Source organism: Physeter macrocephalus, chromosome 11 (assembly GCF_002837175.3).
Source record: "Physeter macrocephalus isolate SW-GA chromosome 11, ASM283717v5, whole genome shotgun sequence".
In the NCBI taxonomy this organism is placed as follows: Eukaryota; Metazoa; Chordata; class Mammalia; order Artiodactyla; family Physeteridae; genus Physeter; species Physeter macrocephalus.
In genome coordinates, this window is record NC_041224.1 from 3,942,740 (window position 1) to 3,960,500 (window position 17,761).

Consider the following 17,761-nt stretch of genomic DNA (forward strand, 5'->3'; position numbering starts at 1 on the left):
CCCCCTCCCCCCACAACAGCCAAAGGGACTTAAAGTGAAAATGTGATCCTATTCTCTGGCATAAAGCCCTTCAACAGAGTCCCACTGCATTTGGAGTAAAGCCCCAATTCTCACCACGACCTGTAAGGCTTGGAATGACTTGGCCTCTGCTTACCTCCCTAACCCTATCTTCTACTAGCTTCCCTCAGTCTCTCTGTGCTGCAGCCACATTAACCGTCTTTCATTTCCTGAAATACACTAAGTTGAAGAGAGAAATGAGCAAAAAGTTTAAAGAAAAGAAAAAAAAAATCACTCTCAAATTTTTCTAGATTAAAACCCTAGAAAAGTGATGGTTCTAGAGATAGAATGACAGTACTGGAAAGTTCAACCATTCTGGGGATGACAGAAAGAACACAGTTTGGGACAGGGTGAGACATCACTCAGACCAACGCTTTCAAACCTCAGGCCAAGCCTGTCAACAGGTCACGGAATCTACTTAGTAGACCCAGCCATCATTTCTGCATTTTTTTTTAACAAAACAGATGAACACATGTCATTGAGTATGGGTAAGTACGGTTCACTGAAACTTTCATTTCAGTCATACACACAAGCACACGAGACACATGTCATGATACAAAATCGGTTTCTTACTGTAGGTTGTGATACGCGGTGAAACAGACTCCTGGAGGGTTGTATGTAGCAGGCAGTCAAAAATGGCTGATGAACTGATGAGCGAATGAATAAAAGAATATACGCAGCTGGAGCTATGGCAGTAAAGACACTCATTCAGAAATGAGGCAGAATGAAAGTGAGAAGTGAGGAATACCACATTAGGAGAGAGAGAGGAGGAGCCCGTGGACAAGACCCATACGCAACAGTGGCCAAGGAAGCAGAAGTTAAAGAAAGGGAGAGGTCACAGTGTGGACTGTTTATGTTATTTCAGGTGATGTCTCTTCACAGACATCAACTGAAATAAAAACTAAAATATAAATTCTGAGAGTTATTCTTAGATCACAGATCCCTTTGAGCATCTGACAAAAGCTAAGACTCCTCTCCCTAGAAAAGTGCATGTGGAGGTGACACACCACGCTGTATCCAGAGGCCCACAGGATCCCTGCAGCTTAACCAAACACTCCCCGGCAAGCCCAGGCCCCAGGTGAATTCCCGCTTTGTAACAGATGAGCGTTGGGGGAGAGATTTCCCTGCAGAGGCAAGGAGGGAGGCTCAACGGCAGTAGGCTTAGTAATGACCAGAATAGCAAACAGAGAAGCAAACCAGGTGAGTCCTGGAAGAGGCCAGGTCAACTGGGAATGAGGGAACACACAGGAAGTCAAGGGGATCAAGAGAAGGTACTTTAAATGAGAGATCTGACACCAGGAAAATCCACCTCCAAGCACAGTGGAGTCACTGCCTTCACATGGTGCACAACCAACGTGAGAAGAGGATTCCAGCCTGTTTTGTTGCATTTAATTCTTCTTCAGTTGATACAATAGGAAAAACCACCTGTCAGAACTTCAAATCATGATTACAAGTAGGTCAAAGATATTTTCCATCATTATTTGACCTGTTAACAGCTGACTCCACACGTGATCAGCTATTCGGGAATACCCGATATTGACAAAAACTCCCCAGAATGAACTTCTTCAAGTTACCTCAGGGCTTTTTTTTTTTGGGGTAAACATTTTAAAAAATTTATTTACTTATTTATTTTTGGCTGTGTTGGGTCTTCATTGCTGCGTGGGGGCTTTCTCTCATTGCGGCGAGCAGGGGCTACTCTTCGTTGCGGTGCGCGGGCTTCTCATTGTGGTGGCTTCTCTCATTGCGGAGCACGGGCTCTAGACACGTGGGCTTCAGTAGCTGTGGCACACAGGCTCTGTAGTTGTGGCTCATGGGCACCAGAGCTCAGGCTCAGTAGTTGTGGCTCATGGGCTAAGTTGCTCCACGGCACAGGGGATCCTCCTGGACCAGGGCTCGAACCCACGTCCCCTGCATTAGCAGGCAGATTCTTAACCACTGCACCACCAGGGAAGTTCCCTCAGGGGTTTTTATATCAGGAAATTCAGGCTTATAAAGGAAGTTGTCTAAGATCAGCCTTGCCTACCTATTGTCTCCTACAGGTAAAATATAATATGCAAGCCCAGAAAATTTTTTTTAACTTTTTTTAACATAAAAAGCTAGTAGTTTATATCTAGGAGTCCATTTTTTTTTAACTTTGTTTATCTGTAGTTTCAAACTTTTCTAAATTAAATATATATTTATTTTGTGATTTTTTTAAAAAAACTTTTTTAAAGATTAATTTGCAAGTCAGGATAAATACATACCATGGAACTGACCTCCTAAAACAGTCACACCGTCTATTACAGACTGTGAAAGTTTCTCACTGCTGGGCCTAGGAAAGAAAAGGAAGAAAATGTTACATCCCATCCCGAGACCAACTGAGCTGCTAGTTCTAAAAGCAAATGCAGAAATTCTGTGCTACCAGTTTCAGAATAACAAGTCCATTGTATTCGAACTAAATGAAACCTGCCAAGCCTGAAAACTCCGAAAAGATAATACGGGTGAAGTGTAAGCATTTTCCATTAGCCTTTCACAATATATTTCTTGGAAAGAGTTTGGCTTTTAAATGCATTTAGGAAATAGATATAAAGGATACACTAATTAACCTACCCAAATACCTTTTCAAGTTTGACTGTAACAACACATACACTGCCTGAGAACAGTAACAATAAATATTGAAACCACAGAGCATGCATAACCCAGGTCTGGGTATTAAACCACCAAGCGTATAGAATCTAGTTTTCATTTTAAAAAGTCAGAATAAATTATTTTTCTATCTGTCTGAAAATAAGATACCTAACTGCCTTGTAGAAAAAGGTGTTCTATATCATTTACACTAGGTAATAGGTAAGAGGCAAATATTGGGTTGGCCAAAAAGTGCCTTCGGTGTTTAAGTAAAAATAAAAGACACATTTTTCATTTTCACCAAGAACTTTATTGAACAACGTAATCACCCTTTTGTTCCACTACCTTCTGCCATTTTTCAGGCAACTTCATAATTCCACTTTTCCAAAACTTTTTATCTTTTTGAGCAAAGAACTGTTCTAGGTACCTTTTACAGTCTTCCAAGGAACTAAAATTTCTTCCATTAAGAGAAACTTGTAAAGACCGAAATAAAAGGAAATCCGAAGGTGCAATGTCTGGTGAATATGGCGGATGAATTAGAACTTCCCAGCCAAACTGTAACAGGTTTTGCCTGGTCATCAAAAGAAACATGCGGCCTTGCGGTATCCTGATGGATGATTATGCGTTTTCTCTTGACTAATTCTGCACGCTCTTCATCGAGTGCCGCTTTCAGTTGGTCTAAATGGCAGCAGTACTTGTTGAAACTAATCATTTGGTTTTCTGGAAGGAGCTCATAATAGAGGACTCCCTTCCAATCCCACCCTATACACAACGTCACCTTCTTTGGATGAAGACGGGCCTTTGGTGTGGTTGGTGGTGGTTCATTTCGTTAGCCCACGATCTCTTCTGTTCCACAGTGTTGTACGGTATCCACTTCTCATCGCCCGTCACGATTCGTTTTAAAAACAGAACGTTTTCGTTACGTTTATGTAAAGAATCACACGCTTGGCGTGGTTGGTGGTGGTTCATTTCGTTAGCCCACGATCTCTTCTGTTCCACAGTGTTGTACGGTATCCACTTCTCATCGCCCGTCACGATTCGTTTTAAAAACAGAACGTTTTCGTTACGTTTATGTAAAGAATCACACGCGGAAATACTGTCAAGAAGGTTTTTTTCGCTTAGCTTACATGGAACCCAAATCTCAAAGCAATTTACATAACCAAGCTGGTGCCAATGATTTTCCACACGTGATTTGGACATTTTGAGTATGTCGGCGATCTCCCGCGTGGTATAACGTTGACTGCTCTCAATTGTTATTCCTATTTGATCGCCATCAGCTTCAACTGGTCTACCCGACCGTGGAGCGTCGTCCAGCGAGAAGTCTCCAGCACGAAACTCTGCGAGCCACTTTTGACAGGTTCGATCAGCCACAGCACCTTCTCCACACACTGCACACATCTTTTTTGCGTTTCGGTTGCATTTTTACCTTTCTTGAAATAATAAAGCATGATATGCCGAAAATGTTGCTTTTTTTCTTCCATCTTCAATATGAAAATGGCTACACGAAAATACACCAATTTTGATAAGTCTGTTTTTAAATGGAAGCTGATATGACAGCTGTCACATACAATCTAACAAAACTGTTCTGAATTAAGTTAAAGACAACTAAGAGCTACTACAGCCATCTTACGGAAAAGAAACGCATGAAGCTTTTGGCCCACCCAATACGTGTGCAAGACTCTACTGTGAGATAATAATTTGCTTCAGAACGTAAGTCACTTGGCTATTCTGTTACCTATGAATCCACAGGCAACGGTATTTGGAAGTCGCTCTGGTAACACACTAAGGGTAAAACACCAGTCTAAGCCATTCGGAGACCGAGTAGAAATTTCCTTTAGAAAGAATCTCTGGCTAAAACCAGATCTTATGCAAAAGAGAATGCTTCTGTTTCAAAGTACGCTTTTAATCTAACATTTTACAATAACACCTTTTCGTAAAGGAAGGTAAGAGCTGCCAAATGTGGCAAATGCATAGAAATAATATAGATGATTAATGCTTTCCAATGAACTCCAGCAAGGGAAAAAGGATCTATGAACCAACAATAACACAGGTTATAAAGTAAATCTCTAAAAATAATGACTTACAATCACATGTTCTTACTCTATGGGGGAAAAACGTAAACCCACAGAAGTAAAGGGATGGGAGACATTTGCTAAGTGCTTCTCTTGTGCCAGGAAACAGGTGTGTTGCATGTATTACTTCATGTAATCCTCAGGAAGGACTGCATGATGTAGGCTCATCATCAACATTGTACAGGTGAGTAAAGGTAAGCTCCAAAAGGTTAAGTGACCTACTCAACCCGTACAGTAAGTGTGAGAGTTGGGGCTCAGACTCCAAAGCCCAAGCTGTAGTACTGACTGAGCTCCTACATCCTACCGAAGAGACCAGGACGTGGAGAAGCCTCTCATGGCAGTTCCACTTTACTTCACTCTTTTGATTTGTCCTGGGTGCTAAAACAGATGCAACCATCTATGTGGTGTTCCCAAGCAGCTTTCACCAGTAGCTCTGACGGTCACCTGGTATCTCTACCGACCACCACGAAGGCGTCTTGGTGCAGATTCACAGCTGCTTTCTCGCTGATGTCCAGCAACACTCTCGGCAACTCTTGTTCCTCAGCGTTTGCCAAACAGGTAGCATGCTCCTCCCAGGATGGGGCCAACATTTCACCCAAAGGATCAACCAATTTCACACCATTGTCTTCCTTGAAAGAAAAACAAATAATAAGCCATCTGTGCAGAGTTGTGAGGGTGAGGTGAGCAAGTAAACCCAAGCTGCTTTTCCCCCAACAAAAGACAGTGCTGGCCGGGCAGTTTCACTGGTGACCACTACTGAAGGCCAGGCACTGGACTAGGTGTTGTACATACATCACCTCAGTAAATCCTCACAACACACGTTTTATCTAGCTAACTAATAATCCTATGGTTACTCCAATCTTACTTTGAGAACACTGAGATTCAGAGCAAGTACTCTGCTTATGTTCATACAGCCAGTGTCGGCTCTGATATTAAAACATCAAGTCCATCTGACTCTTACATCCAAGAGCCACTGTGCCACACTAGCTGTTTTAAAAGGCTGTCATCTGAGCATTCACCATCAATTAACTGATGAGGCACAACTGTAGCAGACCCAGGACCCCTGGAGATCCTTCTCGCTATGGCTGGACTCAAAGAACATACTGGCCAGCGTGTCAACCAGTGGGTGGTACAGAAGCTGAAAACTGACGCCCAATTCTGTTCTGCTCAAATTTCTGGAAAGAAATAAAGTGTAGTTCGGAGTGAATGTCAAAGGAAGGAAATAGCTCAGAATTGTTTTAAGCAGTGCTTCTGAAATTAACAATAAATGTGGGGTTCTGTCTACACATCATTAAGCAATTAAGGTGATTTAGCCATTTAGACACTTACACCTTCAGAGTGATCCACATTTAGAAGCTGAATAAGCAACATCCTCTTGTTTTGGGGTGGGAAGGGAGGAGGTTACAATCCTTCACTAACCCACAGAGCTTTAACTTGCTGCTGATTTAGCTACAAAGGCAAAAGTCTCGTGTCCTAGCAACCAAACAGGAGCATATTATTTAAGCCGCGTATTAGTTATAGGCCAGTACAGAATATGATGGTTAAATTGTGTCCAAAGGAATACTTGAGAAACTGAATTGTCATAAACACCAGACCCATCAGGCCTCATCAGTATTCTGCCCAGTGCTCACCTTTGGATCCCTGGAGCCACGTGTTTAGCTGTTCACTCAGAACGGGAAACTTTTCCCTAGCTATAGAAAAGCTGTGTGAAAATTTTCAAACTGTGCTAAGCCTTTTCAAATATTTGCCCTCTCCCCTCCCCCCGGCTTGCCTCCAATCTCTTTAATCTCTGCTAAATTAACAGAGGCAACACTTTTTATTACTGATGCTGTCTCAATACAACTAACTTGGAAGGACATTCTGTTACTTCTCAATATGGACACACTCCAAAAAATGACCATCTCATTTCACTCTCTCCACACCCTTTAAAGAGTCATGAGCTAAATGAACACTTGTTAAGAAAAGAGTTGTTTCAAAAGTAAAGGCATATAGCAATGAGAAGGCACATTCCTAGAATTAGAATTTGTACTTTGGGTCAAAGTGCTCAGAAACTAAGGTTTGGTCTTGCAAATAAACATTTGCTTTATCGGAGCACTAAATGCATTACCTCAGGATTGTGTGATGCTGTTACCATGACTCCTATAGTAGATTTGGTCTGTTTTGACCTCAGGACAGCTAATAATCCCATTCGAAACATGACATGATCAAGATGTTCTGCTTTCGTTCGAAATCCAGCAGTCCCATATTGAAGAGTGAGTCCATCAGGCTTGGCGTGTAATGCTGACTGCTTTGTAACAGCATCTAAATCCATGCCTACAAAATTAGGGAATGTTTTTCAGGCGTCAGAAATCTTTCAAGGACCATCTGGTTCAAAAACTGCCATCCCAAACTAATAGATCTGCCTCATTCTGAACCTCCCCCAGAAATCCTACGTCTGAGAGAGGAAAAAAATGGTAGAATAAGTCCCGGAGGTTAGCATTACCTGTATTGTTCACTTCAGGACAGAAATAAGACTGTCCCCAACAATTCCTGGACCCAAGGCAAACTTAAAATGGTCCATTCCCAACTAAAAGGAAGATTCTACACCTAGATTCAGAGAATCCTACAAGGGACCCGTATCATTTTACAAATGGGAAAACTTAATTCTGGGTATCAGTTAAACAACCTAAATTTTACACGGGAAGCTGCTGACAGACGGAGGCCGAAGGTCACATTCTCCAGTGAACTGGGGCTGCATATACAGAATATCTGGGAAATCTGTGTAGTTCTTCTCCTATTCCTCCCAGGCTACAGAGACCTATTCCCAAAGGAAAAGCAAAGGGCAAAAGACTCCTTTCCAAGACTGCCCAGACCTCCCGATACACCTTGCAGTGGATTTTTGTATTTTCATAAGGGAGGATCAGGATACCCTTCTAAATTAAGCTCGGAAACTAGCAACATCTTCCTTTTCCCTTTCATCAAAAAAAATCAAACATCAGCCCTTAGCCCGCTACTACTTCCTTCTCTGGGATACTCCAGCTTTAAGTGGAACTCGGGGCTTCCAACTCTTGTTTTCTTTATTGTCCTTCACTGCGTCAATGAACAAAAGTTAAACGCTTGCTTTTGTCCAGTTGGAAAAAGCTGGCATTCAGGACGATAATTTAGTTTGGCCTAGAGCGATAAAATCTAGTTTACATGCATGAAGACGTTTTATTAAAAAGTGACCAGTCGTCAATGTACCGTGATTATTTCTATGGGCGTAATCCAGCCGTTACGTCCAAAAGTCTTTAAAAAAAAAAAGAGAGTCAAGGTAAAATGTTTCCACCCTTTCATGCATTTTAGGTCCTAAAACTACTTTCAACGAGTATGGGAGGGGCTTTTACTTAAAGTATTTTCAAGTCCAAACTGTCCACTCTAAAAAAGCTAAGAACGGCCCCCTTCCCTCCATTCAGTCTTCAGCACCTCGTTAGTTCCCCTCTCCTCCCAGCCTCCGAATCGCCCCCACGTTTCCTGGCACCCAGCCCTGACGTCCCCACGTAGGTGATGGACGAGACCCCTTCCCCAGCTCGAGACCCTCGGGCCCGCGCCTCCAGCCCGCTCCCGAGCCGCAGTGGCTAGTAGGTGTGTCCCGCGCGGCCCGCGAGTCAGTCCGTCAGCCGGCCCGCTAGCCGGGCGGTCGGCCGAACCCCTGCGGACCGGAAGGTCCCCTTCTCGCCGCCAAGCCTCGGGGCCCCGCTCACCTCTGCCGGGAGACACCCCCCCACACACACTCACCTCCACAGCGCAGACTACCTCCCTCGCGGCGGCGGGGGGTACCAGACTAGGCGGGAACCAGACTATAGAGGTCGGCGTCCGCAAACGTGGCCCTCCGTGGCTTCCGGCCCATAGTCCCGCCCCTCAGCCAATCACAGCGGGGGAAGAGTCCGCGGGCCAGGCCCCGCCTCCTTGCCGGTCACGCACGCGCGGCTCGCGCCTGCGGAACTGCGGATCCGCGTTGCGAGGGGGCTTGGGGCTGTTTCCTTTGAATGACCGGGAAGGGTGAGGCCCCCGCGGTGGCCCGGGGGTTGGGGCCGAGGGTCGCGGGCTCTCAGAGCACTGCGACCGGCAGATACGCAGCCCCTGACTCCAGATTCGGGTCTCAGAGGGTGGCAGGTCCCGCGTTCCTGCGAAGCCAGGCTTCCAAGTGGTCCTGGATGGGGGTCACCAGCCCCGATATGAGGCCTCTTACCAGGTGGTCCCGGCCCCAGTGAGCGCCACCCGGCTTCCCGCATCCCCCTCTCGATTCTCGAGGTTCATCTCCCAAACGTCTGATTCTGTGGCGCCTTCTCGTGCCCCACCCCCTTCCCCATCCCCCCCGCCCCAGCTCGCACGAAACGACACTTTATTTATTTACCTGTAAGACTCCCTCACTAAGCCTGGGCCCCTCGGGGCAGAGGCCAGGTGGATCCAAATCGCCCGGACTCACAGGATGCCGCCCGGGGCCAGGGTGGCTCCCGAGAAAGGCGGAAAGGCCCACCCGGGAGGGGTTCGTGGCGCTGGGGCTGAGGGGCGGCAACTGGCGTGGAGCGCGGCGGGGCCCCGGAGACCCGGGAGCCGGGGGAGGCGGAGCTCCGCCCCGCCGGCCCTGCGGGCTTCCCTCGCCGCAGCGGCCGGCTCCGCCCCAGCCCGACACCTGGGTGGAATTCGGAGGCTGGGCCCCTCGCCTTTCCCAGAATTCAGGCTTGCAGAGCGTCTGCAGGTGGTGGTTGCCCAGCCACCTGCAACGGAATAATTCGGAACACTTGTTGAGAGTCTGGATTCCCTGATCCAGATCGGAAGCGGGGGCTGGGGATAAAGGGACTGGGAATCTGAATTTTAACGACGCATCTTGGAGGATGTCGTGTATACTAGATTTGGGGGCCAGGAGATAAAGCAGAAGAGTGTAAGTGTCCCGGTTTGTGCCCCTAGCTCTCGACGCGTAATAGCGCTCCTGCAAGGCTGCTTCCACGGAAAGGGAGCTGCGGGAAATTCCTCTGGACACCGCCGACGTTGACAAATCCAGTGTCCCTGGGCCCTTCCGGTTTTCCTGACAGGTTGATTTCAAGTCAGCATGTCCGCTTCAATGAGCGAATGCCTTCAACTTCAGCTGCTGGAGATGGAAATGCTGTTTTCTATGTTTCCTAACCAAGGAGAAGTAAAACTTGAAGATGTCAATGCCCTGACGAATATAAGGAGATATTTGGAAGGCACAAGGGAGGCACTGCCACCAAAAATCGAATTTGTGATTACACTCCAGATCGAGGAGCCCAAGGTAGGTGCCCTGAGTGGTTTTAATTGTTGCCAGGTGCCCAGTTTATATTGGAAACACTTGGAACCTGAGCTTCCTGTCCAGGAAGCAAATAGAGAATATTCCAGATGCATATATGGAATATTCCAGCAAAATACGGGATGACCTGTAAGTTGTTTTCAAGAAAGATCTTGAATTTTACATACATATGCATATCTTTTATACCAATATGCCTAGTGTTTTGGGCTTTTTTAATAAATATGCCTAGTGTTTTTATTAAACACATCTTGCAGTCTTCTACTGCCATTATTATTCTATTCACTCATCCATTTTTACCAATCTTGCTATTGTAGTATGGACTATCTTGTACATATGTTATGATTTTCACAAATCTAAATATTGTCTTTAGCAAAACTGGCTTTTAAGGAGTGAATGACTGTTTCTTTGATGGCACCATAACACTGAAAGCAAATACAGATAGAAAATCTAAATTCTGAAAATGAATTCACCTTCACCTTCTGATCCATTATCTCCAGCAACGTTAGCATAGCCCGAGTAACAAGTGGACCAGGCATTTGAGAACCGCTGTGCCAGCTACTTCCTAGTCAGCCTCTGGGCGTCATTCCCTCAGAGGAATTCCCCGGCTCCCCAGACTGGATGCAGTCCCTCTGGCTCCACCTTGCAGTGGACCCCTGTACTTTTCTATGGCAATGCTTCTCACCTTTGCAGTGAAATACTTGCTGTGTGTAATTACTTGTTTAACGTCTGTCTCCTTCACTAGGCTCTCGGCTTCTTGCCATGAAGGGCAGAACTAGTGTCTAGCTTCTTCACTTCTTTATTTCAGCATAGGGTACCTGACACATGGTAGGTGTCGGATGAATATGGGAATGAATGAATGCACACATGGAAGGAATTAACGTATGTAAAACTGTGTTTGTACAATTGTGCAGCGTCTGGCACACAGCTGACACGTAATAGTAGCGGTAACTATGACATTTATCAGCATCGTGCAGTGGCCATGGATACACTAGCTTATGTGATTTTACGGTACTTAAATCTATTTGATTTTCATTTTAAGGTGAAAATTGACTTGCAAGTGACCATGCCTCACAGCTACCCCTATGCAGCACTGCAGCTGTTCGGACGGTCATCCGAACTTGACAGACAACAGCAGCTCCTCCTCAACAAAGGTCTCACTTCTTACATAGGGACTTTTGATCCAGGTGAGCTCTGTGTGTGTGCAGCCATCCAGTGGTTGCAGGACAACAGTGCCTCCTACTTCCTGAACAGGAAGCTCGTGTACGAACCATCTACACAAGCAAAGCCAGTCAAGAACACATTCCTCCGAATGTGGATCTACAGTCACCATATATATCAGCAGGACCTACGAAAAAAGATTTTGGATGTCGGGAAAAGGTTAGATGTGACAGGATTTTGCATGACGGGAAAGCCGGGGATAATCTGTGTGGAAGGCTTCAAAGAGCACTGTGAGGAATTCTGGCACACAATTAGGTATCCCAACTGGAAACACATTTCCTGTAAGCACGCCGAGAGCGTCGAAACAGAAGGAAACGGGGAGGACCTGCGCCTTTTCCATTCTTTTGAAGAATTACTTCTTGAGGCCCATGGTGACTATGGCTTAAGGAATGACTATCACATGAATCTGGGCCAGTTCTTAGAATTTCTCAAAAAACACAAAAGTGAGCATGTTTTCCAGATATTATTTGGTATCGAGAGCAAAAGCTCTGACTCCTAGGAAGCCACTAAGAGAGCTACGCTTGTAATCTCGCTAAGTTAGTATTTCTGTTAGCAAGACCAAAATAAAAGGACCAGTGGCGGTTAAGCATCATCTGTGGGGAGCGTAGCTCCAGCATTTTCCCCTGGAAATGAAACACAGAAGGCTTTTAACTTTATAACAGTGCGATTGTGATGTTACCTCTATGTCCTTGTGTTAATGGAAAGCTATTTAATGGTCAGTTAATAAAAACCTGTCAGTTAAACCGGTGAAGCTAATTCGATTCGAAAGGAGTCCAAAGCCCAGTTTAACGGCAGCAGTCAACCTGCAGCTCCGAACTCATAGGTACGCATAACATTTCTCCTTTTCGTGTTGCTAGCATGCACGTGACGCCCCACATTTTTCTGAGTCAGGTTTAAAATCAGAACAGAGAGAGAGCACGTGTTTACCGTGTTTCTCACTTCAACTCCCTGTTTGGGGTGTCTTCTTTTCATAAAGCCAAATCCCAGCTGTAATGGTGGTGACACGGCGCCGTGTTGTTGCATCGGTTGATTGACGGCGCTAAGGACCACGTGCCGGCATTCTTAGTTGGGTTCTTCTCCACAGAACCAGACGTGGCTTCCTGCGCGCGCCGCCCCACCGGTAGTGCGTGTGGGTCTTCGTCCCCGGGCCGGTTTGCACCGCGCTGTGGGGCAGGGAGTCTGGGAGGGGACCGCTGCAGGTGGCCCTGTGCCACCACCTGCCCGGAGGACAGAAGTCAGCCTCCCCCTTCTGGCGATGTCACTGCCATCTCTTCTGCGACTTTCAAGCTCCACAAGCTCCACCTGCCTTCTTCAAAATGGGAGTTTAATGGTAACAGCTCCCATTTAAGTAGCTCTTGCCAAACCTTTTCATTACAAAGCACCCACCCCTCTCCAGGAATTTCCGGGAGTCTCGCCTGCAGTAAGGGAGGACGTAAGGTCGTGAGCCGCCTCTCTGCAGCTTTCTCTGGTTTCCCACCCTCTCTTTAGCTACTACCAGCTGAAGAGAGAGGCCCTCTCCCGGGGAGCACCCCCACTGATGTCCCGCTCCCCTCCGAACTCCAAAGCTGGGTGCTGAGATTTAGTGACACGGAGGGCCTGCCTCACTCCCCATCCCATGATGATGTTAGATGCCAAAATTCCTGCGGGCGCTGGCGGCACTTACAGAATCTTTGATGAAACAGTCCATTCCGGTGTCTGGTTTCAGTCTGCGTCTAGGATGCAGACACTCGTCCGGGCAGGGCCAGGACGTGACAAACAGCAGACGCTGCACTAAGCTGACTCTCCTAACCATGAGGCCTGGGAACGGGGTCCACTCTGTCCTTCCCTTCGCTCTTCTTAGCTCATCAGAACGAGTCTCCTTTCACGGCGGCGGCGGCGGCGCAACTCAGACCCTCAAACCAAGGCACTTGCTGCGGGCCTGCCTTGCCTGCTTATCCACCTTGCCTATTCATGCTCTAATCCTGGCTTTGCATGTGGCTGGGACTCAAGCCGGGGCCTCACTTTCCGTATATACAAAGGGAAGAAATAGGACTGACGTTGCCAAAGACTCACCTCTCAATGTTCACCAGGACTGAAAACAACATAGTATAGGAGTTCAATTTCCCATATAACCTCCGCAAGGCCATAAGAAGTATAATTAGCATTCACAAGTTTTCAGGCCCTAAACAGATGTAACCCCATTAACTTTTTTCCCTTTGAACTGAGCCAGGAATAGATGCCATCCACCTAATATGTGCCTAAGCCACTCAGAGAGGGATTTCTATGATTAAAGGAGCAAAAGTAGCCACAGAGAGAGAAGTTTAAAGAATATGGAACAAAAATTATTTACATAACTCAAATGAAGGGAATAAATTCTGGTTTATGAATGCTTTACTGCTTCTGGAGCTCTTTCTGATGATAATTTTTCAGAACCTACGTTGACAGGTCCAATAGGAGCATGCGCCGATCCTTTTTTCCTATCAGAAGCACTAATAATAGAAATGTAGGTTTCATAGAAAAAATATATATACCCGTAATGATAATTCAAAGCTCGGCTTGTATGTATAGTAGATACACTTCTGGTGTTGTTTGCCTAGCCTGATAGAAGTAGGCACCTCCCCTACCTTCCACACACACACACACACACACACACACACACAGACACACACACACACACTCTCTTACTCTGGTGAAATGCCCCTTCTCTGGAGGAGAAGTGACTGGAATCAAGCTGCCCTCTAGCAGCCTCCCGGAGAGATGGTTTCACACACACACACACACACACACACACACAGACACACACACACACACTCTCTTACTCTGGTGAAATGCCCCTTCTCTGGAGGAGAAGTGACTGGAATCAAGCTGCCCTCTAGCAGCCTCCCGGAGAGATGGTTTGGAGCTCTTGCTGCTTGAATCCCTAATGCCACCCTCCTTTCTGGCCTACGGAATGCTCAGTTGGCCAAAACCTCCTTTGAGCTACCTAACATCTGCCCTCTTTTTTCCTTCAAAGTCAGAATCAGTCTCTATTGCTTGTAATTCAAGAATCCTGATGAGGTATACATTATATTTTTAAATGGTTATTTGGAAACGATGCTCATTATAAATGCCTGTGTCTTTTTTTTTAACATAATTAAATCAGTATTTCTTCAAATATGTTCTCTGCTTTTCATTCCTTGTTGGTCTATTACGTTAGGCCAAGGGCTGAGGATACTCGCGTAACAGACTGAAGAGTGGGCTGGATGAGCGGATGCACCATAAGAATTTTGAAAACACCCCTATATGAAATCAGAAATATGTTGCCATCCTTCTGAGAACTTGAGAAGGCTTGAAGGGAGCCTATCTGAGGTCTTCACAGAACCCTCTGAACAGCACAATTTTATTTCACTTGCTTTTACCTCAAGCAGCCCAGTGGTAAGTTGAAAGGATAGGTATTTTCTGAAGAGGGTACGGTTTGCTCAAAAATCCTGGTTTTATACAGAATCCTGATTTGCCTCAAAACTAAGCCCATTAGATCTCCCTCAAAGGGTCCACACGGTAGACCCACTTTCACTGCAACCTGGATTGGCCAGAGAAACTTTTCTTCTGAGCCCAGTTAAATCTAGAAGCATTTGGATCAACCCATAAATGGGCTCGAGCATCGCACATAAAATTCAAAGAGGCCCACCAAACACTGAGGCTCCTCCTTAGTTGTAGGTGGAATAGAGCACACAATTTTTTCTTCACTATGGACAGGATATTCCAACATACACCAAAGACTAGACCACCACGAAGTTGGCTGAGGTGGCAGGATCTTGTGCTTTCCCAGGATTCCTCTTCTACCCCTCAGCACGATGTATCTTACCAGGTATCCAGAGAAGCTCATGACACCTGTGCTCCAGGTCTTAGGAGCATATATCATCATCAGTGTGTTAGACCAGCATGATGCCCTGTACAATGGTGAGATGATCGAAGTCTGGTATCAAGAATTATATTCTGGCACACAGAGAGTTAATGGAACATTAAGAGAAGACAGTCTTCAATGTTGCTTATTGATAAACTGACACTACAGGTGCCCTCTCCTTACTTGAATAAAGAAAAAACAAAAAAGCACTGGCCAAATTAATAGCTACCTACTGATTTGCTCCAAGAAAAAGAACTTGTCTGACAACAGCTACAGTTAGAATCAGCATCTGATTAAATTAATGAACCTAATGCTGTCACTCTTCGAGCCCTATCTTTCTCTTGCACATGCCAAAGATCATTTAAGTCCGAATGTGATAAAAATCACACCCTGCTTCTTTTAAAGCTTTTGATGGTGGGACTTACCTTGGCAAATCATTTGGTACTTCTTGCCAGAATAACTCTTTTTCTATGTATCATGGATCCAATGTGGGGATGTTGCCATAGACAATGAAGAAATCAATTCTAACCCTTCACTGGGAAGATAACTAGACGATGGATTCATTCCTATAGCATACACTTGGTCCAGGAGATCACAATGGTTTCAGAAATTTGTATTTGTTCAGACTGTTGCCAGATGATTTCCCAAATGCCTAGTGGTTTCTTTTCTGTAATGCATTGTTACCCTATTAAGTGGAGCCTCAAAGGAAGATGTGGGAAACATATTTATGATATTACACAGTTCTTCACCTTAGGGGTCTTTCATTTATATCTGTGCATGGCAGTTTGGTGAGGGCCTTGATACTCTGTCTTGGTGGCTCTGGTCAGCCTTTTCCACTGTTACTGTTATACATATCAAGTAGGACTTACATGGGTTGTCCACATTTTGGTCCTAAGCCAAACTGACATTCAGCTGATATGCACTGCTGTGGCTGTATCAGTTGTATACACCAGCATCTATTTTTCTTGATGAAGACCTGTGAGGTCCTAGTTCAATTTTTCAGCATCATTTCGAGCTCTGGGACCCTGTGATTTACTGGCCCCCACCAAAGATTTCTGTAGGCCAAACTATTCTGATTACACTGGACCTGATCCCTATTATGATAACTGTTTCCACTTTGTCTCCAGTTGTTAATTACTGCAAAGTGCTGCTTTTTAAGCCTCTAGTAGCCCCAAGTTTCTGATGTCTCTATTGAAATAAGGAGCCCATTTTAACTACAGCATTTCCCAGCTTATAGAGAAGAGTCATTAAAATGCTTTTCATGTCCTCCACAAAATATTAGCAAACCAAATTCAATAATACATTAAAAGGATCATACACCATGATCAAGTGGGATTTATTCCAGGGATGCAAGGATGGTTCAACATCAGAAAATCAATGTGATACACCCATATTACCAAACGAAGGATAAAAATCATATCACTTCAATAGATGTAGAAAAATCATTCGACAAAATTCAGTATCCCTTTATAATAAAAACTCTCAACAAAGAGGGTATCAAGGAAACATACCTCAACTTAATAAAGGCATATATGACAAGCCCACAGCTAACATTACACTCAATGGGGAAAACCTGAAAGCTTTTCCTCCAAGATCAGCAACAAGGATGCCCACTCTTGTTATTTTTGTTAACAAAGTAGTGGAAGTACTAGCCAGAGCAATTAGGCAAGAAAAAGAAATAAAAAGGATCCAAATTGGAAAGTAAGAAGTAAAACTGTCTCTATTTACAGATGACATGATATTATTTACAGATGACATGATATTATATACAGAAAATCCTAAGGACTCCACAAAAAAAATCTGTTAGAACAAATTCAGTAAAGTTGCAGGGTACAAAATCAATATACAAATTCTGTTGTATTTCTATACACTAATTAATAATGAACTATCAGAAAGAGAAATCAAGAAAAATAATCCCATTTGCAATTGTATCAAAAAGAACAAAATACCTAGGAATAAATTTAACCAAAGAGGTGAAAGAACTGTCCACTGAAAACTATCAATATAAGACACTGATGAAAGAAACTGAAGACACAAATAAATGGAAAGACATTATATGCTCATATTAGAAAAATTAACATTGTTAAAATGTCCATACCACTCAAAGCAATCTACAGATTCAGTGCAATCCCTATCAAAATTACAATGGCATTTTTCACAGATATAGAACAAACAATCCTAAAATTTGTACAGCACAACAAAAGACCCTGGGGCTTCCCTGGTGGCGCAGTGGTTGAGAGTCCACCTGCCGATGCAGGGGACACGGGTTCGTGCCCCGGTCCGGGAAGATCCCATGTGCCGCAGAGCAGCTGGGCCCGTGAGCCATGGCCGCTGAGCCTGTGTGTCCAGAGCCTGTGCTCCGCAACAGGAGAAGCCACAACAGTGAGAGGACCATGTACCACAAAAAAAAAAAAAAAAAAAAAAAGACCCTGAATAACCAAAGCAATCTTAAGAACAAAGCTGGAGGCATCACACTCCCTGATTTCTAACTATACTACAATGCTACAGTAATCAAAACCGTATGGTATTGGAATAAAAACAGACACATAAATCAATGGAACAGAACAAGCGAGCCCAGAAATAGATCCACACATATATATCGTTTATGACAAAGGAGCCAAGAATATACAATGGCAAAAGGACAGTTTCCTCAATAAATGGTGT

The 17,761-nt window shown here is 44.8% G+C and overlaps 2 protein-coding genes across 11 annotated transcripts in view; one reads left to right on the forward strand and one right to left on the reverse strand.

The window, feature by feature from the left end:
- PGM3 (phosphoglucomutase 3) overlaps nucleotides 1-9,193 on the reverse strand; it is a 26,950-nt gene extending 17,757 nt beyond the window's left edge. For 6 of the 9 annotated variants that reach the window (XR_008618458.1, XM_007116767.4, XM_028496192.2 and 3 more), the window contains exons 1-4: nucleotides 8,487-8,568; nucleotides 6,841-7,046; nucleotides 5,178-5,362; nucleotides 2,301-2,368 (exon numbers count right to left, since the gene is read on the reverse strand). Coding sequence is in view for 8 of the 9 variants with exons in the window: in XM_007116767.4 (XP_007116829.1) it covers nucleotides 2,301-2,368; nucleotides 5,178-5,362; nucleotides 6,841-7,044 (457 nt within the window). In the remaining variant the exon portion in view is untranslated. Of the gene's footprint in view, nucleotides 1-2,300; nucleotides 2,369-5,177; nucleotides 5,363-6,840; nucleotides 7,049-8,486; nucleotides 8,574-9,105 lie in introns of those variants that run through there. The other 3 variants (XM_007116764.4, XM_007116765.3, XM_007116766.2) reach the window with 3 other exon arrangements.
- On the forward strand, nucleotides 8,642-11,972 carry RWDD2A (RWD domain containing 2A). 2 transcript variants are annotated; one of them, XM_007116769.3, is made up of 3 exons: nucleotides 8,642-8,943; nucleotides 9,660-10,002; nucleotides 11,057-11,972. In XM_007116769.3, exons 2-3 carry the CDS (start codon nucleotides 9,802-9,804, stop codon nucleotides 11,732-11,734), a joined length of 879 nt encoding a protein of 292 aa, XP_007116831.1. In that variant the 5' UTR covers nucleotides 8,642-8,943; nucleotides 9,660-9,801; the 3' UTR covers nucleotides 11,735-11,972. The 2 variants fall into 2 exon arrangements, with proteins under 2 accessions (XP_007116831.1, XP_007116830.1); XM_007116768.2 differs by having other exon boundaries at nucleotides 8,642-8,750.
- Nucleotides 11,973-17,761: the final 5,789 nt, after the last annotated feature.

Bases quoted from the DNA above. Each gene is read 5' to 3' on its own strand.
- RWDD2A (XM_007116769.3), top strand. From the start codon at position 9,802: ATGTCCGCTTCAATGAGCGAATGCCTTCAACTTCAGCTGCTGGAGATG. The intron at 10,003-11,056 runs GTAGGTGCCCTG...TTTCATTTTAAG, and splicing joins TCCAGATCGAGGAGCCCAAG to GTGAAAATTGACTTGCAAGT.